The sequence below is a fragment of the Serinus canaria genome, chromosome 1A (assembly GCF_022539315.1).
Source record: "Serinus canaria isolate serCan28SL12 chromosome 1A, serCan2020, whole genome shotgun sequence".
NCBI lineage: Eukaryota > Metazoa > Chordata > Aves > Passeriformes > Fringillidae > Serinus > Serinus canaria.
In genome coordinates, this window is record NC_066314.1 from 4,070,696 (window position 1) to 4,090,294 (window position 19,599).

At 41.4% G+C, this 19,599-nt stretch overlaps 2 protein-coding genes and 1 long non-coding RNA gene across 5 annotated transcripts; 1 reads left to right on the plus strand and 2 right to left on the minus strand.

The window, feature by feature from the left end:
* Positions 1-16: 16 nt before the first annotated feature.
* Positions 17-10,351, minus strand: KIN (Kin17 DNA and RNA binding protein). 2 transcript variants are annotated; one of them, XM_018910394.3, is made up of 13 exons: positions 10,183-10,351; positions 9,550-9,644; positions 8,674-8,717; positions 8,443-8,565; positions 7,213-7,394; positions 6,219-6,267; positions 5,829-5,886; positions 3,725-3,845; positions 3,186-3,236; positions 2,746-2,814; positions 2,139-2,238; positions 1,774-1,874; positions 17-947 (listed from the first exon to the last, which is right to left on the minus strand). In XM_018910394.3, exons 1-13 carry the CDS (start codon positions 10,294-10,296, stop codon positions 885-887), a joined length of 1,170 nt encoding a protein of 389 aa, XP_018765939.1. In that variant the 5' UTR covers positions 10,297-10,351; the 3' UTR covers positions 17-884. The 2 variants fall into 2 exon arrangements, with proteins under 2 accessions (XP_018765939.1, XP_009085159.1); XM_009086911.4 differs by having other exon boundaries at positions 3,725-3,848.
* Positions 10,352-10,393: 42 nt separating this feature from the next.
* ATP5F1C (ATP synthase F1 subunit gamma) lies at positions 10,394-17,699 on the plus strand. 2 transcript variants are annotated; one of them, XM_018910395.3, is made up of 10 exons: positions 10,394-10,493; positions 11,656-11,690; positions 12,590-12,721; positions 13,068-13,272; positions 13,708-13,851; positions 14,232-14,296; positions 14,925-15,080; positions 16,040-16,136; positions 16,938-16,975; positions 17,535-17,699. In XM_018910395.3, exons 1-9 carry the CDS (start codon positions 10,450-10,452, stop codon positions 16,942-16,944), a joined length of 885 nt encoding a protein of 294 aa, XP_018765940.1. In that variant the 5' UTR covers positions 10,394-10,449; the 3' UTR covers positions 16,945-16,975; positions 17,535-17,699. The 2 variants fall into 2 exon arrangements, with proteins under 2 accessions (XP_018765940.1, XP_050825706.1); XM_050969749.1 differs by lacking the exons at positions 16,938-16,975; positions 17,535-17,699 and having other exon boundaries at positions 16,040-16,140.
* Positions 13,205-19,577, minus strand: LOC127059100 (uncharacterized). The gene is made up of 3 exons (XR_007776552.1): positions 19,456-19,577; positions 18,762-19,001; positions 13,205-13,316 (listed from the first exon to the last, which is right to left on the minus strand). It is a non-coding gene; the product is annotated as an uncharacterized LOC127059100 (long non-coding RNA).
* Between the last annotated feature and the right edge of the window lie 22 nt (positions 19,578-19,599).

The following is a 19,599-nucleotide window of genomic DNA, read 5'->3' on the forward strand; positions in this document are numbered from 1 at the left end:
TTGGTAAGAAACACACTGGCCTAAGAAAGGTTTCTGTTTATTCCTGAAGTGCCTTAGAAATTAAACATTGTACAAAATGTGACCCTTTTAAAAAAATAAAATAAGTAATGCTACATCATTTAGCACGAGTAGCAGAGCAACAATGGAAGAAAGGAAAAGGCTTTGGAAAACCAAAGGAGCAACCCCCAATTCATTTCTGCCCAAGCTGCAGCTGGCATCCCAAGACACTCCACAAGTAACAGCCATGGAGCATCTCCATATAGAGTCCATATGAAGATAAATTCCATATCAGTATTATCAGGGGCCCTGAAAAACCTGCTGGAGTAATGAATTGCATTCTGCTATCACTGATGTGCTGATCAAAAATACACTGGTGACTGCACATAATAAACCAGAGCATTCTTACAGCATCCAGGAAATAACCCCTTGCAGCACTGGAATCTTCCTGCTATCCCCTCAATCCCACGCCTTGGTCATGCACTCAGAAGTCCATTTTGGCTCTGGATTACAAAGTGTGTTGTTTAAACTCCTCTGGCTCCAGCACACACTGCCTCCTGTAGGTAATTCTCTCTTCAGGACCTGCCCACATACTCCAGTTTGCAGATCTCTGCTACATTTTACAAAAGGAAATCGAAGCAAATATAACTTTGATATAAAATCAGATGAAAAATTTCCACTGATAGTATTTCCATAAACATTTTATGTAACAAATCAAGAGCTATCTTTAAATAAATCAAGTTTGCTGTTTTTTGATGTCTATATACATTATAAATACATACACACAGAATTAAAACCCTGACATGGTAGAGTCTTGTGTCTGCCTGAAAGATGTCAGAAAGAAGGTTTTGAGAACCAAAGTCTTCTCTGATGCACAATTTAGCACCTCAGGCAAGTTTGGAAACATCTTCATACTGGATATCTTCGACTCTGCGCCCTTTTAAAGGTCCCTGGAGAATGACAGAAAAAAAATGTAACATTACAACATAAAATTGTGTCTTGAATTCCCAATAGGGAGGTTATAGTAGGAGAGATAAAGGGGATTTGTTCATAATACAGTGTTCCTTGATTCATAATTTTCAGCTTGACCAGAGAATGTGGCAGGGCCTCAACACCATCCCAGAAATCCTTTCACTTTCAGTTTGCTTTTACTACCAAAGTTCCTCCTCTCATCTGCACAGTCTCTTCCCAAATCTTCCAGAATCCAACCTGGACTGGGTTTGTGCAGCCCTTCTTTGAACTGCAAGCTGTGTTTAAGAAGTTTGACTTTGAGCCAGTATCATCTGTGCCTTATCAATCAGTTTAAAGACTGGTTTTGCAGAGCAGAATAAAGAAAGAGCCACACAGACATGGTGGCATGGACTGATTGTTAACCATAACTGTTAACCATAAACAAGACAACAAATGAGCACATAAAGCCCCACATTCAGTCTGGAAAGGCAGGAGTAAATTCACATCCTTGCATATTTTGCATTTTTTACCTTCCCACAAAACAGTACCACAACAGCTATGTTCAAAATAAACACACAAAATATTTTCCAAATCTCTTGCAAGTTCAAAATTTGCTAAATTCAGGACCCTATTATCTTTTTGAAGATTCTCTGTAAACAGTAAAGAATAAGCCTGTGATAGGTGGGAATATGTGGCTGTTGATAGGTGGGGAGTGTCCACAGAACTTTGCACACCACAAATCCCACCTGTAAGGCAGGATTAAGGATAACATGTTTCTTTCTGAAAGCTCTCTGCAAATAAGAGCTTGCAATGTTTGGTACTTACTGAGTCAATGGTTATTGTCACTGAAAACCTCTTCTCATTGATGGACTCCAAAATGCCTTCATTTCCCCTGTACCCACCATTTAATACCATCACTTTCTTGCCTGAAAAAAAATAGGAAAAGAGTTACACAACTCAGCAGGGTTCCAAAACTCTGCTGAAAAGTTTTCCCCCCATCTTTCTTATAAACTCCCTTTAAGTACTTTGAAGGTGCTTTTATGTCTTCACAGGCTGAACAACCCAAACTCTCTCAGCCTGTCTTCTCAGGAGAGGTTATGGTACTTTCAAGTGGATGAATTATAGTTTAAAAGAACTGAAATGTAAGTTTTGCAGTGACAGAAGCTGAAAACAGAAGGAAACAGCTGTACCTGGTGCTGGTATTACAGTTTCTAGATGTGTCTGATCAAGCTTCAGCTTGTCCCCAGAATCAATCACCTTGACAACTGCTGTGTATTTGTCAATCACTTCCTGTTTTGAAAGGCAGAGACCAATCAGAAATACCAAACATTGTTCTCTAAATTTACATTTCAAAGTTAACAAACTTTGGCATTGTGACTCTGCAATTCTGCAGTTTCAAAACCAGCAAAATGCAAGGGCTCCAGCCTGGAGATTTTATGTGCAAATGAGATCCTGCAGCTTAAAATATCAGTGCAGAACTGACTGGTCTTGGGTTAAAATCCAACTGCACTGCTGTTGTCACATCCCATGGATACAGGGATTATTCTCCGAGATGGATGTGTTAATAGGGACAGGACAAAGCTGTGCTTAAGAAAAGATCATTGAATAGATGCCCTTAAAGCAATTCAGAGGCTCATTGCCTGTCCAGAATAAGTCCCAATACAGGTGAGGTAACATTTCAGTCCTCAACAGCATTGTCGTAAGGCTGAACAACCTGCACAATGAAACAAATCTTCCTAAGTCACCTAATTCCAAAAAAGCCAAAACAATGCCACATGATCCCCATGGCCACCTTACCTTAACAACTGCCTTCTTCTTGTGGTATTTCTCTCCAAGCTTTTTTGTTACAATTTTTACAATGATTTCCTGGGAGATTTGAAAGGAGACAAAAAATAAAATAAAGTGCCAAAACATGCAAACAACTCTACAATCTAAATTATTAGTACAGCACAGTGCAGGAAGCAACAATAGTAAAGATGTGCTTTCAGGAATTCGTGTATTTGACAAATTACTGGCTCAAAGTAGCATCTCTCAAGACTTTGGGTTTCTTTGACAAATACAGTTACACTTGAATTCATGATCTAATGTGACAGCCCACAGTGGGTCAAGACAGGAAAGGGAAAATAACTGTGAATTTAGTTTGCAATATGCTTTTGGATCTTTACACTAATCAACAATGGCTTTAGAAATGCAGAATTGGGTGTATTTGGTATAATAATACTTTTTAAGTCACTTACAGGCTGTAACCAGTAGTCTCTTCGAGATGTTCTTTTCTTCTCCTCTTCAAGCTAAAGAACAATAAATAATCACCATTTACTTCCTCCTTCCACTGCAGCTTTACCATGCCTTTGAACAGCTTTGAACCAATTCTCCAGCCCCATGTTATGTGGGGAACAAAGACAATCCCCAAACCCTAAATTAGGGTCAGTCAGTATAGTCTTGCCTCATAAATCCATTTGATGAATCCAGGAACTCATGACAAAATGATGGTGATTTATATTTTTTTTTGTCAAGTGTTTCTAGGTATTTTCTTCTCTTGCAAAATCAGTATTACTTTACTTCCCAACATCTCAGTCATCTGGGGAATAGGCAGAGTTGAGCAGCCAGTTTTATCAAGAAATGTAACCAGTTTTATAGGGAAATGAAATTATTTTGCCTGGTAAGATGTGAAAGTTGGAATTCCATATGAACTGAAGGTCTGAGGTCACTTCAAAGGTGAAGTGGACATTGTCACTGGCACAGGGGTACACAGAAACAGATCCTGCATGATTATTACCTCCATGATCTCATCCAGTGCAGATTTCTTCTTTTTCTCTTTGGACTGACCAGAGCTATGAGCTACTTCTTTTCTTTTAACTGCTCCCTCCACCATCTTCAGTGCATTCTGTCCAAGGACACTGCTGGAAAAGTAAGATGGTGTTTTCACAGCAGATCTTACATTTTTTTCCTCTACCAAGATGCATTTGAAGAACTGGTTGTGCTGGTCTGCTTGATTTCAGTTGTCCCAGTCCCCTTGCAGACCCTACAAAGCTCCTCCTCTAGAACTGGTCTCCTTGGGGTGCAAATTCCATGTCCACTGAGGGTCACTGCTGGCAGTCCAGCCAAATGGACACAGCCCCATGACCAGTTCACCACTGCACGAACAAAAAGTTGATCAAGGACCTGAGTTCAATAAAGAAGACAAAAGCTGGTCTGTAAATAAGGTTTCCAAATTTGAAAGCACAAACTTTAGAGAAGCCACCTGGACAAAGGAACTCTCAGATAGGGCAGATACCTAGAATTCCTTCCAGACAGAGATATTGAGCCAATCTGGCAATGGGAGAAAACACCCTGGAATCTGTAGAAAAGAATTCCACACTCAGCAAACAAGTGTCACCTTCATAACCATATTCAAAACAGGCAAACAGCCTAACTGTGGAAAATAAAGAGCAATCAGCAGAAAAAATTCCATCTCAGGGATGAGGGAACATCTAGGTAAAGTGAGAACTGCCCATGGGTAGCTTCATTTCAGCCATTTTTATAATAGACATTTGAATACAGTAAAAAAATTTAGGTATTGTGTCAACCCAAAAGATGAAGGCAGCTGCTCTGAGGTGAACAGTGATACAATAATTAACATGGCCTTAGGACAAATTGCATGTGCTGCCTGTGGTGAGGATGTTGGATATACTCCCACAGGGAAGATACACCACAGGAATGAAGAGACAGGAATTGCAGTAGAAACAACTTTAAGAGAAAAACTTAAAACTTCTTCTTTCATAAGAAGTCTGAATAATCATAGAGTTTGAGAAAAAAATTGCACATTAAATCACAAATCAAATAGCAAGTACTTAAAAATAAAAATCTCATAAAGGGCAACATACAATTAAAACATAACAATGTTATGCAGTGTTCATATTTAAGAAGACAAACATATCCAGTGAACTTACTTCACTACCATTTCAAAGTATACAGATAAGTATTTCGTATATGCTGTGAAGGAATTAGACTACTTGATATATGATTTCACATTTGGCCAAATTTTAGCAAGGACCTGAAATATTCCTCACTGAAACTATTCAAGAGAGAGTCTGGATTAAGTTTCAGAACCATCTTAAGCACAGCTCAATGCTTAGGGATAATTTACAAGTTTTCCTTAAAGCCTGCAATCTGTCTCTATTATTGCAAAGAACTGCTTTACTGTCTCATTTTCTGCCTGGCATATATCCCATCAGATACCTTATCTAAGAGCTGAGTGAGATGAAGGAAAAGCTTTCTTTTTACCTGAAATACATTTAATTACAATATTGCCTTACATGAGAAGATGTACTGCTCATCAAACAGTTCCCCAGGCTGCTGTAAGTCAGTATTATTTGCATTATTGATCCCTTTTGTCCTGCATTGCTTGTGGTTACATGATGACAATTAAATTCCAGAGCTCTGGGAAGATTTATTTCAGGCAGATTTAGCTGCTTAAACGATGGCCAAAGAAAGTATTGTCTCCAATTAGACAAGGCAATCAAACCTTTTAGGAACCAAAATTAACAAGTCAGGAATATCTATTCATAGAAGGCAGCTGGGCCTGGATGGCATCACTGCAAATGCTTTGGCTGGATCCCTTTCCCTCCCTCCATGGAGGAACCTGTGACTGCCTTTTACTTTATGGACATCTGCCATGAAGCACAGAGAATTCAAGAAGGCTCCTCACAGCTCACATTTAAGATACACCCACTCATCCATTTTAAATACAAAACCAACCATGAAGTCACCTAGGCACCCTTCTGAATACCAAGAGAGGATGAGAGATTAGACTCCAAATATTTCAGGACAAGACAAACCTTCCTGTTCATACATAGAAGTGCTTTGTAACAGTAAAGGTTGGCCTTAAATTCTTTTCTCACCTTGTTTTAGAAGATGCTGCGACTGAAGTACTTGCTCCTTTGTTTAAATTAAATGTAACTAAAAAATAAAGAGACATTACTCTATTTCTATATTTTAAAATAAGTGCATTGAAGGATGTTAACAATTTTTAAAATCTGCAAATAGGAAAGAATCATAAATTTGAAAATATTTACTAATCTATATTTTGGTTTAGCTTTTTAAGTAAATTAAACTTTGTAATACAAACTACTCTGCATTTCCACATTCCAGTGCTCTTTACAACTGATCTCGAAGCACTTTATGAAGCTTCACTTTATGTAGCACCAAGCAGGCTTTAATGCTATTTCATTTAAATGAAAAAATCAGCTCCAGTAGGTTCTAGAAAACTACATCCATTAAAATCTAGTTACCTTTTTCTTCTTCGTTTTCTCTATTCAGTTCAGTATAGACTGGCATTTCCTGCCAAAAACACAAAGCACATTTAAAGAATCAAACAGAAAACTGAGTCAAGATATCATAATTATTGATTAAATCAGTTTTACTGTAATATCCTGTAATATTCAACCTGGCTTAACACATAAAAGATAAAAATAGAAAACATCATCTCATTACAGTCTCCTGTGCAAAACTCTCCAATTAACAGAGATGCTGCAAAACTCTCCAATTAACAGAGATGCTCTAATTAACAGAGATGCTGCCTAATCTTGCTCAATTTCAGCATAAAAGCCAAGTGGCCTTGCTGCAGCAGTTTTCTCTATCTGAACCAGCATGATCTGACTGGTTTCTGGACAGACTGATAACTCAAAGAAAGACATTCTGGTATCTTTCCAATTTTTCAGCACCAAAGGCTCAGACTATTTAAATTTCAATTAGTTTTAAATTAAGAAGCAGGTAATTGTTTACAACTGGATTTAAATGTACCCATCAATACCCAGGATCAAATGGAAGATTTTAGCCCCAGGCAACATGTATGGGGGTCATGGCATGATGCCAAGTAAACAGATCCCAAATAACCACACCAGCAGCACCAAAATAGAACTTTTCACTAAGTGAACTTGATTATGCCAGATCCCCCTGGTTATTTATCTCAGCCTCCTCAGTGCACCAGGTATTTGTTATCTGCAGCCCTATTAGTTGTGAAATACCATAAATGAAGACACCATGCAGCTTAATGGATTGTTTGCTCCCCCTTCCTAAATTCAAGAGCGATTTTTAAATCACTAATCACTGGAAGAGCTGTAACTATTGCTTCCTTATTACTACTGCAAGCTGGGTACAATGTAACTCCAAGTTAGGAAGCAAAGGAAATACCAGTGCAAGGATTCCAGCAGCATCAAATTCCCCCTTGACTTAACAACAAGGAGCTTTGAGCTGAAGGTTCACACACAGTGCAATTTTTCTCACCAGTTCTTTCCCCTCCAAACCTCTTCTGACTTGTTGCTCAATGAATTTAGCAGTTTTTTCCTCATCATCAAGGTCCTGCTTCTTCTTCCTCTCTTGCTCTTGCTGCCGGCGAATGGTCTCTGGGTCCCGGTCAATGTACTGAATGTACCAGCCCTTAGGGGTCTCATCAACCTTGCAAAGACCTAAAAAGTCAAGGCAAAACAAAATAAGATTAGTATTAACAATATCAAGATCATTTTTAGTCCATGTTTGTGGGAATCCTTAAAATCAGAGGGTTTTGGGAAAGCAGCAAAAGGCAGGCCTTAGGAACAGCAGAATTGTAATTAGAGCTAAGCAGTAGCCTTAAGATTTGTCAGCAGAAAAGTTATATGAGATGTAGAAAGTAAGGACAAATAAAACTCTGTATTAATTCGTTCACTGTAGCAATGTACATACCTACCAGAGACAACACACCCTTTACTGAGCTACTAAAACTGACTTGGAATTATCTGTACCAAGTGTTTCTGCCCTCAGCTGCCCAGATCTGTTTGGACACAGGCCAGTGTACGTCACAAAGTGCATGAAGTGTTCTACAATCCTTTCCTTATTGGAGAAAATGTTTCCTTCCCACTGTTTTAACAAGGAAGAAGACAGAAATCTAACATGTATAAACGATACACACTCACAGTATGGTACTAAAGGAAATACTGCAGCACTGTGCTATTGTTACTGACTCTGGCTAGAGTGACTTTGTTACTGCTGGATGTATCCTGCAGAACAGGGGCATCCAGAGCCAAAGTAAACTTTCTGTCACACCACAGAGAGAGAGAGAGAGCCATTTAATCTCTCTTCCTCCCACTAAACATAGAACTGCAGATCTCCAGCTTTAACTCTTCCACTAGGCCAGGAATGAAAATACCTACGTGCTTCTTGTCAGATGTGGAAAGAAACACTAACTTTTAAATGGCAACTGTTAGAAGTTGATTTAGAATTTAGCAATGTATCCAGTAAATACAGACCAGGTGATGAAACAAGGGGTCACATCTGGTGTACTCATTCCAGAATTCTGACATTTTCCACAAGCAAACTCCTAATGGTTAGCACAGAAATACATTTGGGAATCTTTTCATGTATATACAAGAAGGGAGGGGAACAAAGAAAAAGAACTAACATAAATATTTACTATCAATTATCAGGAATTTAATTACCCAATAATTTTAGGACTTCCCAGCCCTGAGCAGGTACACTCACCTTCTCTCCCCAGCCATTTTGTAAAATCAGTCAGTGTCTCCCACTGTGTGGCATTCATGTGGATGTGCTCTCGATGGCTGATATATTCATTGTACACAATATTATTGTGCACTCTCTTTGTTCCTAAAATACAAATTATTATTACTATTACAACTGCTATTACTATCATTATGTGGCTTGCACTGAACCAACAAGACACTAAAGCAAACAAACAAACAGCAAAATATTTACCGAATCTCCTCCTGAGCAATTCTAGGAAATCATTTCGGAATTCCCTTGGGAATAAAAAAAAAAGTATTTTTAGTAAAACTTTAACAACTAGGAAGCAAATTTCTGTTGTCATTAACAATTAAACATATGCAGTATAAACCTGATTATTCTTTTGAGCTGAGCATGACAATATTCAGACACATTTCCCTTTTTCAGTAGACCGGGATTAAATACAGGATGAAACACAACATGATACATGCACACACCTTAAATATCCAAGAGAGTAACAGGCTCTCAAAGGGATAAAATGGAGCAATCTCAACACGTTCCAGTAATTGCTGGCATTTGGTTACCACGTGTTCCCAGGCTGACTGACACAAAGCAAAGGGCAAGACAAAGGGCAGAGGAGTGGATGGACAAGATGGATCACTCATCTCCCTGCTAATTCCAGGGCTGCAGCCTAATGCCTCACTTCAAACTCCTGCTGAGGACAGCTCCAGTCATCCCAGCTGCCATGTAAGTCAGCTGGACAAAGGCCTGGGAGAAGTTGGGGGATGTCAGTCCCTCCCCTGACTTGTTCTCTCTCTGTTATGTCTCTTTTAGCTCGTGTGTGTGGCAGTCACTCAGTGGGGACAGAAAGGTGACGTATTTGTAACACAGAGCAACAGGATTAAAACATGAGACAAAACTGTCAAATTTTACTAAAAATCATGGCTTCTTGAAATCTCCTGCCTAAAGTTTAAAGGTGGCATTGCCTAAATTTCCTTTACAACGAGAACTGACACTAACATGTCACAATAAAGTGTCTTCAATGAGACATTATTGGGCCTTAGGCGTGTGGCTGTGCAGATCTGATACCAGCATGAAGATCTGGGTAAGAATATACAGAAAACTTACTCAGAGAAGTAATCCATGAATTGCTGAGGATTTTCAGAAGCCAGCAGCAACTGCCTCTGGTGGGACTCAGACATGCAGTGACATTTGAAGCCATTCTATAAAGCAGAAATAAATGCTTGGCTTGTCTTTGTCTCAAATTGCAACACTCACAAATGAAGAGAGTACCAAAATCCTACAGGTGTGATCGCAGCTCCCATAATGTTCCCCTCGATAGCACTGGGGACATTTACAAGATTGATAGGACAAGGAACAATGACTTTAAACTGATAGAGGGCACGGTTAGGTAAGATATTGGGAAGACATTCTTCCCTGTGAGGGTGGTGGGGCCCTGGCACAGGTTGCCCAGAGCAGCTGTGGCTGCCCCATCCCTGGAAGTGTCCAAGGCCAGGCTGGATGAGGCTTGAAGCATCCTGGGGTAATGGGAAGTGTCCCTGTCCATGGCACGGGGTTGGAAACGAATGATCTATAAAGTCATCCCAACCCAAACCTTCCTGTGATCCCATGAGATCGCAGCTGTCACAAGAGCTGAGCCCAACCAAGGGGCCCTGACCCCGGGAGAACTGGGACTGAGCGTCCTCAGACGGAGACCGGAGCCGCCCGAAGGACTGGGGACCCCAGCGCGCCCCCACTTACCTCATCGCGGCACTGCTTCTGGCACATCTGGCAGTACCAGCGCAGCTTCTGCAGCCCCTTGGACTTGATGCGGTTGGCGATGGCCTTGGGGCTGAGGAAATCCGACTTGCCCATGATGCCGACCCGATCCCGACCCGGACCCGGCGCCGCTGCCGATCCCGCCCCCTCCGGAAATGGCGGCAGCGCCCTGGAAGCGGATCCCGGCGGGCGGCGCAGGCGCGGTGCGGGCGCGCTGACCTTCAGCGGGGCTGTGGTGGAGGCGCCGCCATGTTCGCCCGGGGCGCCGCGGTCGCGCTGGTCCAGTCGCAATGGTACCGGCACGGGCTGGGACGGGCACTGTGGGGACGGGGAAACGCGTCCCGATGGCCGGGACGGCTCTGCGGGGTGAGGGGGGGATGGCTTCCCTCGGCCGTGCGGCGCCTGGGAGCGGCGGGGTCGCGGCCGCGGGCGGCCCGTGAGGGGCTGTGGGCTCTGAGGGGTGGTGGCGGAACCGGTACCGGGAGATGAGGGCAGCGGGAACTCCGCAGGGATGGAGGGTCCGTCCTCGGTGGGTGGGAGCGCTCGGTCGGGGTGGGTGAATGGGACAGGCAAGGGTTAAAGGACAGGTTTGTACATGGAAGGAGACCCTGCTCTTGTCAGAAAATGGTGCGGTCTCCTCTGCTTCATTTTAATAGTCTTTAGAAACGAATTGCATTGTATGAAGCTTTGTTTAAATTATTTTTTTATTTCCAATTTGCCCTTCTAATGCCCTCGTTTGTTCCATGTCATTACCCAAGGCGGTGGGTAACGCGTTAAACCTTTCTCTGTGCTCGGCACTGCTAGCCTGAGTCCTGGGCCGGTTGGGGGCCCTCAGTTCAGGGAGGACATTGAGGTGCTGGAGCCAGTCCGGAGAAGGGCGGTGGGACTGGGGAAAGGAGCCCAAGTCCTCTGAAGAGCAGCTCCGGGAGCTCAGCCTGGAGAAAAGGAGGCTCGGGGTGACCTTTTCACTGTGCAGCTCCCTGACAGCAGAGTGCAGTCAGATTGGAGTTGGCCTCTTCTGCCGGGCAGCCAGCGGCAGGACATGATTATAGAGGGTTAGCTTGTACATTAGAAGCAATTTCTACACAGAAAGTGTAATTAGGTATTAGAATGGGCTGCCCAGGGAGGTTGAGGAGTCACCGTCGTCCTTGGAGTGTCTGAAGAAAGACTGGATGTGGCACTCATTGGTTTAGTTGATAAGGTGGTGTTCGGTCATAAGTTGGACTTGATGATCTCAGAGGTCTTTTCCAACCTAATTGATTCTGTGAAATTATACAGGTGAGGGAAGGATGAAGGTGTGCAGACAAGCCACAGGTCAGAGTGGTTTCTCTCTGTCACAGATCTTTTTTAAGAAACAGCAAATCTTTGAATTTTCATCACTCTGAAAGGGACTTGCCCTTGGCAGTTTGTGGAGAGCTAGTAAATTATCCTAATTTCTCCTTCATTCCTTTGCAGGGGCCAAGTCAGGAATATGGCAACTCTAAAAGACAGTAAGTAAAGCTTTTCTCTGCTCCTGAGAGAGGAAAAATGTTGCAGGAAAACCATATGTTAAAATATAATTCTGTTTAGCCTCTGTTGGCTAAAATGATTGTGATACATAACAATGATATATAGGCCTGAAGTGCTAATTACGTTAAACAAGTGTCCTTCAGAAGTGGTTTTAGCAGTAATTTAGATGTCTTTTTTATAGTTTTATTCAAATATATTTTAAAAATACTTTTATTATATGTGCTAAACCAGATTTCTGCTCACCTCTAAGAGTTACCTTAGTTTCTCTTATGTTTCTTTCCTTGTGCTTTTATGCAGCATTTTGGGGGGAAAAGGGATTCACTGAATGGTTTTAATGTGATAATACTTTCTTAAGCCATCCCTCATAAGTCTTATATAGGGATATTGCCTTGCAATTGTGCTTGTCAATGGGATGCCTGTTATAGTTTCTTTTTCCATTAGTGCTTTTATAGATGTAATTTTACCACAGTCTAAATAGAGGAGGAAATTTATTCCGTCTTCACACTATGAGGACTTTTTTGTTTATTTTCTCTGCTTGTCATCTGTGAAAGATGACATTATACCTCAAATAATACATTTGTGAAACAGGTAGATTTGGAGGCAAAGAGAATAATAAATAGGCTTCATGTTGGGATAAATGTTAAATGAATGTTATGTCTGAAGGAAATAACATCTCTATTTTAAAGACGAATTTGTGTTAGCTACATTCTTATACCGAAGTCTCTTATGAGGTTTATTTGTGTGCTGTTTGTTTGTTTATTTATTCTTCTTTGAGGAACATGGCAAAATATTTTTGGTTGACTCTTGCTGGCATTTTGTTGTTTGGGTTTGAGTCATTATGCCCAGTACAGTCTGTGACCTAGAACTCTTAACCTTGCAGTCACCAGGCGTTTGAAGTCCATCAAGAACATCCAGAAGATCACCAAGTCCATGAAGATGGTTTCTGCAGCCAAATATGCAAGAGCTGAGAGGGAGCTGAAGCCTGCAAGGGTCTATGGAACAGGAGCTCTGTGTGAGAGAAAGATCTTGCACTTAGTCATGGGGGAGCAGAAGAGGAGCTTTTCATACTAGTGACAAAATGCTAAGGCTTTTTAACCTTCCAGTAGTCTGTTTCCAAAAGAGTTTGCACAGTGGACTTCACTGATCTGATCAGAGCTGTGACTAGCTTTGAATTGTTTCTTGCTCACATCTGGTGTGACCATGTGCAAGGTTGGAACAATTGCAAAGGAGATAAAATTAATCTGGCTGAGATCTGGAGCCCCTTTGGTATTGGTTTTAGTTAGACTAATTCAGAGCATTTTTTATTACTTACTTGCTTTTTGGGCATCTTTGAAAAACCTTTTTGATTTTTTTTTCAGCTCTTTATGAGAAAGCAGAAATAAAGGCACCTGAGGACAAGAAGAAGCATCTCCTCATTGGTGTGTCCTCTGACCGAGGCCTGTGTGGTGCTATCCATACATCTATTGCTAAAACCCTGAAGAACGAGATTACCAACCTCTCAAATGCAGGGAAGGAGGTTATGGTCGTTGGAGTAGGTGACAAGATCAGAGGCCTGCTTCAGAGGTAAAAAGGCTGGGGCCCAAAAGTTCAGTTTGGAGTTTTGTTTTCTGTGGTAGAAATTACAAGACTGTAAGATTGTGTGTCATTGGCAGGAAATTGCATTTAAGGGAACTGTGTTAAATTCAAGTTCCTGTAAAAAAAAAATCTGCAAATACCTGAAAGTTGGTTTTGATACACAATTTGGGAAACTGCTACACAGCACTATTATATTCTTGAAATAAAAATGTGTGATAGCTGGCAACTGGTGCTGTTAAACATGTGTGTATTGTGAAGCTATGGTAATTTAACTAAAGGCAAAGTTTCTTTCAGACCCTAATTCAATAAAATGTTTCATTCTGAACACTCCTAGGTTACAGTCAGTTACTTCTAGTAAGTCTTACTGCTCATTGTACTTTAGAGCATCTGCTTGGTTCTAACACAGGTTTGTTGTTGCTGCAGGACACATGGCAACTATTTCCTGCTGACATTCAAAGAGGTGGGACGGAGACCTCCAAGCTTTGGAGATGCTTCAGCCATTGCTTTAGAGCTGTTAAACTCTGGGTATGAATTTGATGAAGGCTCTGTCATCTACAATCGATTCAGGTAAGGTTGAACTGAAACTGCTCTGGAAAAATACTGGGCAGAATGCTTCAAAGAGCATATTGGCCCAATGAAGTTTTATGAAAGCTGAATATAACTGAAAACGGAAAGTAAATATTTGGACTTCTTGATTTTGATGCGTGTCAAGAACTGGGCTGTTTTTTCTAGTAGCTGTGGTTGGAATTCCCTTTTAACTTCTGTATGGCTGTTGTATTTACAGTCAACACATCATTATATCCACGTGGTATCCAAGATCTTTTCATCAGGGTTATCACAAAACTTTGTGGCATTGGAAAGCCAGAAGTTGTCTATTCTAGTTTGATTTGGACCATTCAGTTTAGAGTTAGTTGAACTGAAGAGCCTATTTTGCTTTTTTTATGCAGGTCTGTCATCTCTTACAAGACTGATGAAAAACCAATCTTCTCCTTTGAAACTGTGGCTGGCTCAGGTAAGTAGGGAGCTAGAAACCACCAGTTACATGCAGTGATAAATCAGAAGAAAAGCACTCTGAAAATGGGAATATGATATTAAAATATCTTATTATGGTGCTTGTATCATAGCTTAACAGATGGTTTTATCTTGGCCTAGATCAGTCCAAGGCTGGCTCACAAAGGTGCTGTGGAGCAAGGAGATTAAAAGGAAAGGTGATGCTAATTCTGGTTTGAGATTCTGTCTCAAGCAAGAATTATGCACACATAAACTCTTGTCAGTTCCAAAATTTTCAGCACTGAATAGCCTGAATAGTGAGTGACTTCTCACTGCTCACTAAAAATACCCCAGAATGTTTCTGCAGCATTGTATGGGAAGGTTAAACATAATATGGCAATAATGTATTTTGCTTTGGTCTGACTTTCTAATATTAAATTGAATTAAAACATATAAAATAGTTAACAATTATAACTAACATAAAGATTCTGAAGGTACACATAATATGTTCAGGAAATCCCTCTGTGCTGCCTTAAGTAATCTTAATAAAATTCAAACAGCCCAGCCAAGTAATCTTCTCCATGTCATTGTATTTTGCTGGAGGTAGTAAATCTTGGATGTTTCTAAGCCTGCTCCTGCATGTTTTGCAGAAAGCCTAAGTATCTATGATGATATTGACGCTGATGTGCTGAGAAACTACCAGGAGTTCACGCTAGCAAACATTCTGTACTACTCCCTGAAAGAATCCACCACCAGCGAGCAGAGCGCCAGGATGACTGCCATGGACAACGCTAGCAAGAATGCTTGTAAGCTATTTCCTGGCTTTTCAGGATTTCAGCTATTCAGCAGGAAAATGCTGACCTCCCTTTGTGTACACTTCACTTCAAAAATCAGCTATTTCCTATCTTAATTCCACTTCTAATTGTTTTTTTGAGCCAGTTCAAAAAGTTTCTGTTGAGTTTCTGTTTCAGACATGAACTGTATTTAGTCCCTGGAAAGAGGGATTGCTGCCAAGAAACAGGCCTAAGACTGGAAGTGCAATAACAGATTATTTAAAAGGCATATAAAATACTAAACTAATCATGTAATGGCTAAATATTCTCTATGCTCCTTTCATGTGGCTGCTCTGAGGATTTCCTGAATTTTTATAAATCTGTACTTACTCATTCACCAAATATAATTAGTGCAGTGCAATTTAAAGGTGGGGAAACTTGAACAATAGTTAAATACCATCTGTCATGGAGCAAGTAGAGAATATGTAAGTATGCTTTGGAAGGATACTGGTGTTAGTGTGAAGCTGATGTGATGTGCAGCTGGGCTGCCTGCAGTGGTAGGAATGGCTCTCATGACCAGCTTGAGATAAAGAGGTGATAGCTGCTGTGTTTAGAAATAATTGAGAAAAATCTGTCTCCTTTTGCCACAACTTGAAGGAAAGAACAATGCAGTTAATTGACAGTGAAATCTAATTTCAAAGCTAATGATGCTTGCTTGTGTTATGTTACAATAAGCTATGTCATGCCTGGTATTTACAAGTCTGCCAGCTGTTCTGCAGATGTTTAACTGACAAGCTGAATTCTCAGGTTCCTAGATTGTTTACTGGTAATATTACCTGTAGGGAAAAAACATCAGGTGCACTAAGCCTCTTGGTATCTGCAGTAGTTTACAAGCCACTTGGATATTGTGCCCATAGAGCTTCTCTGTATGTGCATTTAAACACATTTATACACTCATTTTGTGTTTAAACTCCAACCTTGCCTTACTGCAGCTGAGATGATTGACAAGCTGACCTTGACCTTCAACCGCACCCGTCAAGCCGTCATCACCAAGGAGCTCATTGAGATCATCTCTGGTGCTGCTGCTCTGTGAGTATTTGTGTGAAGGTGCAGTCATGTGCTGCTTGTGTGCCAGGGTAACAGGCAAACTTTGGGATTGTGGGCCCTGAAACCAGAGGGAATGCAGTCCCTGGCATGGCTCCCAAGCTTTTCAGCTTGCGCAGTTCTACTAACCAGAGCGAAATTTGGCAGTTTTTTCTGATCAAATAGTTTAAAAGCTGGTAAAATAGGTATTCAGCCTCACCATGCATCCTTGCCTGGAGAGGTAAGGTTTTTACTCCTGGCCTTTGGTGGATTTCCCCCCTCCTCCTTTTTACCTGGACATTTCCTACTTTGCCTGGTCAAATAGCCCAGTAGTGTTGAGTGCGGGGAGAGCAAATGGCATGACTGAAATGCTTTTGGATAAATCAGGTGTTCAGAAGCTGAGAGTTTGGGGCTGGGTTTGCAAGGAGGGAATTTCCAGAATATTTTCATATGGAATATATATTTTACTTGAAGTTCAGCATTTTGCTTGTTTGCCTGAGGGATGAGGTTTTGTGCAGGTGTGTGCTGCAGGTTACAAATGTGTGGCTTAGGCCACAATTTGTAACTGCATGTAGCTCATTGTGTATTACTGTAACAGTTAAAACTTTGTGCTCTGTATGGAAATACATCTGTTCATATCCTGTGTATTGACAGAATGCCTGGAATATGTACTTTATATGATTTTTGGTGCTGTATTGTGCTCCTCACAATACATTTGTGGTCATAAATCTCTGCAGTTTTGCCTGAATTTGCATGAGTTGCTTCCTAACCTGCTTGTTTTGTTTTTTCTCGTAATACTATAACCAGGGATTAATCGGAAAAAGAGGTTCAGCCAAATCCAAGAGGTAAAGTTATGTCATAGAAACTGGATTGTGTTTTGGAATGAATTAACACAGAAAGTATGAAATCAGATGAGGAAGTCAGAATTGAGTAGTCTTGGTCAGACCTTTTCTTCCTAAACAGCTGTGAAATTGGACATTTTTAATTTGAATTTGTCCAGATAAAGAGTTCCTAATTTTCAGTAATTTTAAGGAAAATATGTCTGTGGGAGCATAATCCCATATGAATTATATTTTTCTGTGTTTTTGTTTTTTGTTCTTTATTATTGGATTAATTTGCAATTACTGTTTGAAATTTTGCATAGTGGCCTGACTTAATGCAATTGCTTAAAAATGTCTGTATATAAGACATACCTAAAGAGGTTTCTGTACTAACATGAACATATTCAAAATGTAAAATGTAAGGAAAATTTTGAAATTTAAAATGTAAGAAAAAATAGATTTGATGAATAGTTGGGGGGTGGTAAGGAATATTAATGAAGTATTCAAATTGGAGAAGATAGCAGTTTAAAATAAATACATAAATAGATGAAAGGGTTTTAATTTGTTTCAATCTTCCTTACAGGTGAAGAGGAGAGCTTCTGAGCATATGTGAAGAGGAGCTCTTCTGAGCATATGTGGTTTAGCCTGCCTGTGTCTGTGTTGAGAAGACTGCTCTGTTATCTTGTGAAGAAGTGAAAAGCCCCAGAAATCTGTAAATTCTTAAAATAAACCACCTCCATGAAACAGATCCTTTTGCGTGTCTGTGGAGCAAATGCTCTTGGAGTCTAAATATCTGGGTTGGGCTTGGGTGTGCTTTGAAACTTTATTTTTTAAAAGTCTATGCTCTACACTTTTAATTAATTTGCCATGTGAAATATCTAAGTGGATGATTCTTTTGAAGAGTGGAAGAGATTTTCTGACTTCAGCCTGTCTTTGAAAATGAAGTGACCTATTTTGGGAGGTACACTGCATTGTGGGCTGAAGGAGGAGACTGGAATAACCTCTGCATCACACAGCTGGAACACTGATCTCTCTTATTTGAATTTTGTATTGCTACTGTTGAGTTTTTAAAATTAACTGATGTGATTAGGTGAGTCACTAAATAACAGAGGTTATTTAGAATGCACAGGTTATGGTCAGTGTGTGTATAGAAATGTAACTGTGAGAGGGCTGGGGCACCTCTGCTTGGAGACACCCTGAGAGTTTTGCCCAGCCTGGAGAAGGTCCCAGGGGAGCTGGGAAGTGACTCTGGATAAGGGCATGGAACAACAGGACAAGGGGCAATGGCTTTAGACTGATGGAGGGCAGGGATGGATTGGATATTGGGAAGAAATTCTTCACTGTGAGAGGGATGAGGCCCTGGCACAGGTTGCCCAGACAAGCTCACACTGGTCCCAGTGGGGAGCCCTGAGGGGCACCACCCCCAGGCCCTTGAGCTGTTAACCAAACCAGGAGCTTCAGGACTTTGTTCGAGGTTCAGGTCCTGCTCTTCAGGCTGCAGATGTGAGATGTGAATGTGACTGATACAACAAACTACTCATGAATCAAAGTGCTAATTTATGAACTAACTAGGTTTTCATACTGGAGTTCTGTTATATACAGTTCTGTCCTCCGTGCTCTGATTAGTTACATGCAACTTCTTAGTTTAGCTCCTGTGTATCTCCACAGCCACCACTGAGTAACAGCTGTGCTGCTCCTCCCTGCACCTCCTACACCACTGAGTTACTGTAAATTTTGCTTGTGGATCCTTTTTGCCACCAGGGTCCCATCCTTTTCCTACTTTTTTTTTTCCCCCAACTAATCAACTCACCCAGAAACACTTTTTTCCTCATTGCTGTCAATTTGTTGTTCCATCCAGCTGGAAAGAAAAAAAAGAGGAAAAAAACCTTCCTGGCAGCCTGTTCCAGTGCTCTTCTGTGTAAGGAAGTTCTTCCTCATGCTGAGGTGAAACTCCTTGTGATGTGGTTTTGTTTATGGCCATTGCTCCTCATCCTGTCACTGGACATCACTTGGAATTCTGAGCCTGGCACCATCCTCTTGACAGCTGTCTCTGAGATACATTGAGATTGTTTATACTGAGAGATACTGAGATTGTTTATAGAGATCACAGAATCACGGGCTGGTTTGGGTTAGAGAGGACATTAAAGATGATCTTGTTGCACTCACTGCGATGGGCAGGGACACTTTGCACTATCCCGGGTTGCTCAGAGCCCTGTCCCACCTTACTTTGAATACCGCCACGACTGGGGCATCCCCCTGGGCACTCTGTGGCAGTGTTTCATCACCCCCACAGTGCAGAATTTCTCCCCCACATCCCACCTCAAACTCTCAGCTTGAATGCGTTTGTCTCGTCCTGTCACTACCTGCCCTTGTAAAGAGCCTTGTCGCATCTTTCCTGGGAGATCCCTCCAGGCACTGGGGGACATTTAGCGGTGCTGAGCTACCGATATTGATACATTTACCCTCTCCCGACCCTAACGAGGTACCTATATTGATATATTTACCTTCTGCCGACCCCAGCGAGGTACCGATATTGATACATTTACCTTCTCCCGCGGTCCCCTCAGCGGCGGGACGCGGCCTTCGGGCGCTCCGGGCGGCGATCCCGCGCTCCGCCCCGCTCGATGCGCTCGGCGCTGGAGCGGCGC

Excerpts from the sequence above, each read along its gene's own strand:
- KIN (XM_009086911.4), bottom strand. The coding sequence starts at position 10,296 with ATGGGCAAGTCGGATTTCCTCAGCCCCAAGGCCATCGCCAACCGCATC. Across the intron at positions 8,718-9,549 it reads TTCATGGATTACTTCTCTGA|GGAATTCCGAAATGATTTCC; the intron begins GTAAGTTTTCTG and ends TTTATTCCCAAG. Across the intron at positions 2,239-2,745 it reads AGAAGAAGGCAGTTGTTAAG|GAAGTGATTGACAAATACAC; the intron begins GTAAGGTGGCCA and ends CTTTCAAAACAG.
- ATP5F1C (XM_018910395.3), top strand. The coding sequence starts at position 10,450 with ATGTTCGCCCGGGGCGCCGCGGTCGCGCTGGTCCAGTCGCAATG. Across the intron at positions 11,691-12,589 it reads TATGGCAACTCTAAAAGACA|TCACCAGGCGTTTGAAGTCC; the intron begins GTAAGTAAAGCT and ends TTAACCTTGCAG. Across the intron at positions 12,722-13,067 it reads CTATGGAACAGGAGCTCTGT|CTCTTTATGAGAAAGCAGAA; the intron begins GTGAGAGAAAGA and ends TTTTTTTTTCAG.